Genomic DNA, 8018 nt, shown 5'->3' with positions numbered 1-8018 from the left:
ATTGGGTGCCTCCTTCTTCTTCCTTCTCTGGCGTGGATGCGGCTTCTTCGAATCCTCGCTGCCGCTTCGATGAGGCGTGGAGAGCATGCGGGAGGTCCGGCGCCGCGGCTGTGGCGGCGGCCTGGTGGGCTCTCGGCGCGCTGCTCACCTTGGTCTTCGCCGTCGGTACGTGCCAGGTTTTGGTTCCCTTCTGTTCTCGGTCAATGCTTTGCTGCGCCCGTGGCTCCAATCGTTTGCTACCCGTACTCTTGCTGTTTGATTAGTACGAATTGTACTTGGGGTTGCCCGAGATTGGGTACGGTTTTGGGTTCCTGTGCAGATTTTTTACTTCCCGGTAGTTGTTGGCACTCTGAGTTTGCGTTGTGGTGCATTCTTATTCGCTCGAATTGGCAACAATTCAATCTCGTAGGCAGAATTTTTGGAGCTTCTTTGCCACTTTAGTCACCAGACATTCTAATTATGCTTACCTTAAAAGCTTCCACTTTTCATTGTTAACGTACAGGTTTTATGTGGTTCATGGTCGATCATGTTTTTGTTCTCTGTTTGGGTCCTGCATTGCAATTTTTAATTAATTGGCTAGGTATTGCATTGCAATTATTCCGTGAGTAGGCCATGTTGTGTAAATGGTTGGTACATTATCTGAAAGTTTTTCACATTGTAAATTGTTATTTTTGAATGCAGTGGGTTCGGTAGTTGGGTTCTTCATTGGTGCCTGCATGGGGATGTCCACCGAAAGTGGCATGCTCCGGGGTGCCGGTGTGGGAGCACTCTCCGGCGGGGTCTTCTGCACCGAGGCCGTTGAATCCTGCATCGAGATTTGGAGATCCAATGAATCCGGAAAATATAGCATTCTGTTTGTGGTGAGTGTGAAAGAACTCAGTGACCTCTTTTTCTTTCATGTATCGGGAAATGCAAACGATCATTTTCATGGACCTACCCGAGCACATACCTCACTAGGATGCGATAGGCCTAAGCATGAGCTAGTGGCACTGGTTTATTTTGAAGGTCATTCATTGAGGAGAAATCGAGAAACCATGGAAACATATGCTAGAAGTAAATGTTTTATCCAGGAAATAATATTGCATTTTGTTTGTTTTCATACTATGTCATCGTCATTTTTGTGTGAATAGGTGAAGCATCCACTCGTAAGCAGATCGTGTTAGGTTTTACTTGTTCTGATGTTCCGTGTTGGGTCTTTCAGCTTGACATCATCTCTAGCCTCTTCAGTGGACGAATTGTTTGGGAGAAGGTCAGCCCGGCACTGCAGCGTGCAGTGCAAAGCCAGGTATATATATATATAACTCTTCATATAATCTAGCTGTAAATTCATAATGATTGGTAGTGTGATATCATTGCTCTCTGATGGCTAAAATGGTAGGATAACCCAGTAACCATGTCAGGTTCTAGTAAAAATAAATCTTATATTCATCTAATATATATGTAAAACACTTTCAAACCTTACAATTCTCCTGATGTAGTAGATTCTTAGCATTAAAATGGTTATATGGATAATAACGTTTCCCATTCTCCTGCATAGAAATATCTAGGACTAGCTAGATTATGGGGCTAGAGAGATCAAACCTTAAATGTCCTTGTTGTGGCATCTAAAATACAATGAAGTTCTTCAGATATGTGTGTATGTGATATTATCTTAGAACAAACAAACAATCATGCTAAGTAATGATACAATATTAAATTGAGAAAAAACATGATACTGCTGACATGTATTATTGAATAGATCCCACATTATCCGCAACAGAAAGAATAGATCACACATTATCCAAGATTAAACTTGTGGTGATCATTTCACACCATCTATGATATAGGACTATATACAGAGTGTTCCTTCAATGCACATGCACATACAGTACTCTTTCTGATTTTATAGGACCAGAGACTACCAGAAGCAATAACGACTTCTAGGCACGACACCTATAATTGCATATGGTGTTGATTGTGACTTGGCAAGGTTCTACTATGTGATTGCTACGGCAGTTGCTTGCACACCACGCTAAGTCTGATCCAATGTTTTGTGTAATGCAGATGAGTTCACTGAGTACACCATTCATCGACAACAGTGACCTTTTCGAGACCAGCGGTACGGATGGCATGTCAAGAGATCTGATCGACAAGATCCCAGCGATCAGGTTCAGCACCGCAACCGGTTCTGATCAGGAAACTGATGAGAGCTGCTGCTGTTCAGTGTGCCTTCAGGTTAGTGTGTGAACTTGACGTGCATTGTTTGCCAAAAAATAGTTCCTTGAACTGATGACATGTTGAACTACAAACCAGGATTTCGCGTCGCGGCAATATGTGAGAGCTTTGCCTCAGTGCCGGCACATTTTCCATGTGCCATGCATCGACAACTGGCTTCAGAGAAACGCGTCCTGCCCACTGTGCAGGTGTGGTGTTCATATAGTAGACCATATGCATATGTAAACAAATTCGCTGTGCACCTGGTGTATTTTCATAGTCGAATACCCGTACGTGCTTGCATTCTACAATCGTAAATAGTCTTGTCAGACGTGTGTGAGGAAAATCTGACATGAAATGACAAGAACCTTCTTCATGATGTGTCTTGAGGAAAATCCGAGGCTGCTAGTAACGGCTGGCATTTCCTTTTATTGGGAGCAGACGGAACCTCTCCATCAGCATGCTGTTTAGAGAGCGAGAAGTGACGTGCCTACTCGCAGAAGGTACAATGCGACAGACAAATTGATTGATACAACCATCAAGGAGGTTTTAATAACCATGTTTTAGCGCTATGTACTGATGGAGAGGTGATCCAACGTCCTTGCTTTGTGTATTTCACCATAAATCCTCTAATTTCACTCTCAATATGGGTTACTTGTGAGACCCGGCTAGAAGGTCTCTTATATACAATTGTATTCTCAGTTATCTCTCCTACTTAAAATCCTTTAGACTTGAAATTCACTTTTTAGACTATCAGGAGGGCAAGAGAACCCCGGTTCCATTGCATTAACGAAAGGTGGGCGCTAGATGCCAATCGGTTGTACCGAATAAAAGAACAGTTGCCCTCTCTGTCGTCCGATTCATCCTGATATATGCTTTTCCAGGCTCCCAGCCATCCGACACGTCAACACAAAAGAGCACTCTTCATCTCATTAGTAGCACGATTCTTACCCGTCGTGATTGTCTGACCGACTCGCAGAACAGGCAACCCTCGTCGCAGGACACCGACTGGTAGCGCGCCGGCGGCTGTCGCAGCACGGTGGCGGTCGTCGCAGCACTCACTCGCAACACGGTGGCAGTCGTCGCAGCATCGCCGGAGCAACAGGGGCACCGTCGCAGCATTCACCACGCCATGGAACCACCGGCGTTGTCGCAACACCGATGGTCAGCTTTAGTTTCCTTTAGATTTACCGGCCAGTGTGTTAAGATTTATCAATCAACTAGGAAAGATGCTAACAAACTGATATGATGTGTTCTAAAGTTTTTGGTACAAATGTGAAGTAAACAATGTTTTAAAACTGGGACTGAATTATCACTGTTATATATCATTTCTATATTTTCCTCAATAACACATCTAGACCTATGCATATAATATTAGGTGTGAGCAAAAGAAGCTGAGAGAGAGAAAAAAATCGTTCTGAGCTAATAAAACTTGACGAAGTACAAATTTAAGTTGAAGCGGGAGCTTATTAAAGTTTGTATAGGCTTCTTTTGCCGTGTTGCTTCTTTTTTTGCCGTGCTGCTAATAAAACTATATATGGATGTGGCATAATTGGGAAAGAGTGATTTTTTAGGGGTATTTTTTTAGAACTCTTTTGAGGGGTAATTTTCTTTTTGAGCAAACTAGCAAGGTGGCAAGGGCAACATGTTTTAGTCCATTAATTTTATATGAACTAACATGATATATTTTTCTTCTATTTATCCTTTAATTGCCTGGTAAATAACGTTTTAGGAAATACATGTCTTAAGGTGTAGCATTGACCATTATTTTTTATGTGAACATACAATTATGAACTTGAAATATAGCATGTGAGAATGGAAAAATAAAAAATTATAATAAATCGAACGATATTGAAGTTTTTTTCGTTGATTGGCAATAATCAAAACTAACCCACCATTATTCAGCAAGGTATATCGGTTGTCACATACTTTAGCATATGTATGCATCTCTACGCCCCTTTTCGTTTTATGCATGGGCTACACGCCTACGAAGAATAATACTATTATGTTCTTATCTTGTAAAATCACATTCTTCTTCCTTGCATATACAATTAGATCTATATTTTTTAAATGATAATGATTTCCTCGAGCCTTTGACTCTAGTAATATATGATAACTTATGTATTGCTCTGCGATGCTCATGTTACGCCTAATCATTCCTCCATCTTTTTTACGATCATCCCCAAAGTATTCTTGTACATTGTCGATAATATCAGTTCCCTATGGATCATAAGATGGTAATAATATTTTAATTGATCATATATTTTCTTGAGTTCGAGCCATGTATCTATCCATTGAATTATATTTGTATTGGCGTACGTGGTAAGGACTAACATGTTAAAATGCGGATGGACTTGCATGTCATTTTTTCAGAAGGAAGTAACAGTACTTGTCATTTATAGTTAAAGTATTAATTATTATGTGTCCTTGTTTTGTTTGTGTTAGATCTTCTCTTGTAGTCTTTTTTTTAATATAACTGTAGTGATATATCGGTTGTGTTTTCTTTTAAATATAATTGACTAAAATATTCCGAAGCCCATTTGGTTTGACGTATGTGGTGAGACCAAAGATGTCTAAATGAGATGTAAGGTGTACTTGATATTTATAGTTAAATAAAAACTTACATGTGTACTTTTTTGTGCGTGCAAGAATTATTGAATTGCAAATGCAACAATCAAGAGTTGTTTTTTTTGCTATACCTCATCCTAGCACAGGGATGCTCGACTATATAGAAGAACTAAATAAAGTAAACTCAAATATTACCCCCTCCTGTTTTCAAATACTTGTTCTTTTAGAAGTTCTGTTAGTTTTCTTTTGCTAGCATTGTGGAAAGAATTATCAACATACACAATATTATTTGATGATACCAATAAATCTATCATGAATAATTCCAAAATTTAGGGAGTACATCGTAACCAATTAGCAATTCTAGATGACACTGGATATGGTAAAAGGATAAAAATGTGTAGAAACATCTACACTTGATATCCACAATGTACTAATATACTAAAATGCATTCTCCTGTGGCAAGGGAAAAATTATTGCTAAGAAAGTATTAAGGAGGTAAAAAAAATTGCTCTATAGTGCACCTAAACCCGGGATGAAAATTAAAATCAAAGAACATTAAATATTTAAATTTAAATCAATGAGCATTTACGCCTTTTTATTTCTTCAAGACACATCTGGTTTTATAATAAACAACAGAAAAATTTGTGTTTTTGAACAACAATTTACTGCTCTCTAAAATGAAAGTTTTTATGTGCTAAAAATTGAAAAGAGTATATTGGGAAAAAAGAATTGTCCGGTTTTGCTTTTACATTTTAATGTAGATAAAGGACTGGAACACAAACATGTGGAACCATCTTTTATTATTCTAGTTGTATACCACTCTAAGACATTTGGCCACAACAATATATGCATAAATGTGAGATAGTAAATTACATCATGCTAGTTGTATGGAGAACACACTATCATTAGGTGAAGAATGCCTCCAAAAAGTATTGTGTAACACCACTTAGTTTGAGAGCCTTCTCATGCTTGACTATGTTTTTCGGGTTAGAAACAAAATATACTCTGCAATATAAATGATTATATCAATCTACTTCCCTTTTCTAACAACAATAGTATTGAACTCACACATTTTCGATGTGACCATATGCATTAACGAACCATTTTTAATAATTTTGGCTTCGTATATTCAAAAGGCACACCATGGCAAGAGGATTCCTACAATTGGCTTTCCCTGATTACCTGAAAACAACACATGGATATTTTTCAAGAATTAAAATTGATTCGACTGAAGAGATGTTGTTTTATTAAGTTGTGCTAACCATTCAAATGAGGGGGGAGGAGCTAGAAAGATAAGAGTAAAGGACTAACATTGAAGCTGAAATCTATATTTTTTTAGAAAGAAGATCATGTGATATATATTCTAACTTATCAACCATGGTGATGTATAATTGTCAGAAAAAAAATGATTTCACGGAATATTGGTAGCTCATATATATGAGCAGTACTGTTGAGATTATACTTGTATCAAAATATGAATCAAAATCTATCAAAGCAATGACAACCAAAGAGAATCCCATCATAAAATCTTGACGGGTATCCCCACCTCTCGGAAGTAAATCCAGCAGTATCGTACATGCGTACATCATCGGAAGGCGCGCATGCTGTCGTGTGCCATGTTCAGACGGCTACCACTGCAGAGGAAGGGTACAGGTCGTATAGGAGAAGGAGAATCATGGGAAGATCGAGAGGTGGGGATCTAGATGAGGAGAAGAATTGTTACGTGTGATTTGTTTTTGTACACATGATTTTTTTTCCATGGAAAAATTTGTGTCACGTGAAGTAAATACACATGATTTTTTTTCTTAAACATATTGTGTCACGTGAAGTTATCATAGGCCCATCATATTACATAGATTGAACGGTCACAGATTAATATATTTAATAGACCCACCAAATTAATGGTCAGATATTTCTGATTAACATGGGATTTCCTAGCCAATATCTCTATTTTTTATCCGTATTTTGCTTTTAGTATATAATAGATAGATTTTGAGGGGTAATTGGGAAAGGAGTGATGGTATGAGTATCCTTTCAGTGGCTCAGGAAGTTTTTTGGGCCAGCGATATTTTGAATGGACCGTGAAACAACAAACGGCATCTACGTATTTAATGATGTGCGCCAATTTCAATTCGAAGAAACATACAGAGCAGATACATCAGGTAATTTGTCTAAAAAAGATACAGCTGGTAATACGGTATGCTGTGCAGATCACGAGGTAACTCGATGGTAGTGATTTCAGGAGCATCTGAGCCTGGGCACCGAAATGAATTTTCACAATTTTATATCATATTTATTTGGACTAACATAACTAGTATTCTTAAATAGTTCATCCCTGGTAAATACTCTCAACGTGCAGTCTTTCACCTCACCAAGCATGTCATGTCAGCATCCACTAGTATTATTTTTCAGCCATGCACCACATCCACTACCTTTAATTATTACGACATGAACTCTCCCACCTCACCAAGTCACGCATGCCATACATGTCTGCCACATCATAATTAGTCGCATAATTATCCACGTCATACATCTTATGCCGGCCTTAGTGGGGAGCATCGTTTCCAAGCATTGAAACATCGTTTTTAAGTTATATATACAATTCATATTACACATATATCATCATCTCTTCATCAAACTAGTGCACATATACAATTAGCAACCGTATTGGGTGTGTTATGGACACAAGAGACCACTTGTATTTGACTGTAGAATTGTTTGAGAGAGACCACTTCATCCTACACCTCTATGGATGGATAAATCTTAGGTCATCCACTTGAGGGAAATTTTTTTACTGTCCTACAAAACTCTACGCTTGGAGGCCCAATAAAGTCTACAAGAATAGAAATTGGGTAGTAGACATCAGTCCTCCGCCCGGCCTGGCATGGCGGCTTGCCCTGGGTCTGCTCATCCCCTGGCCGCTTCCTCCCTTGGCCGTGCGGCAACTCTCCTCCCGTGTTGTCGTTGGTTGGGCCCAACCCTTGGGTGAGGCGTTCAAGCTAGCCTAGGCTTTGGCCCTGCCTCACTGCAGAGCGCTCCTCGTTTTCGATGGGTGCCTCCTCTAAGCTGTGGTGCTGGTTTTCGACCGATCTGTGTGGTCATGATATTCTTCCTTAGTCAGTGGTTGAAGCCTCGCGCTGGATCTTTGTAGGCACCGCTCCGGACCTAGAGACCATGGACATGTGTTTTCTAGTGTCCACGACATGTCTGCATCCATTGCTGGTGTGGTTCTGGCCCTAATGCTCTGGTTGTTGCGT

The 8018-nt window shown here is 39.4% G+C and overlaps 1 protein-coding gene across 1 annotated transcript; it reads left to right on the top strand.

Moving 5' to 3' along the window:
* Nucleotides 1-26: 26 nt before the first annotated feature.
* LOC125519431 (NEP1-interacting protein-like 1) lies at nt 27-2439 on the top strand (the record flags this gene model as incomplete). Its single annotated transcript, XM_048684242.1, has 5 exons — nt 27-165; nt 682-860; nt 1202-1285; nt 2044-2214; nt 2293-2439. Coding segments are annotated over 5 exons (720 nt in total), but the record flags the coding sequence as incomplete, so codon positions are not given.
* Nucleotides 2440-8018: the final 5579 nt, after the last annotated feature.

This window comes from Triticum urartu, chromosome 7, assembly GCF_003073215.2.
Source record: "Triticum urartu cultivar G1812 chromosome 7, Tu2.1, whole genome shotgun sequence".
Taxonomy (NCBI): domain Eukaryota; kingdom Viridiplantae; phylum Streptophyta; class Magnoliopsida; order Poales; family Poaceae; genus Triticum; species Triticum urartu.
Note: the sequence above shows the minus strand (reverse complement) of the source record. Positions and strands in the feature narration are given on the sequence as shown.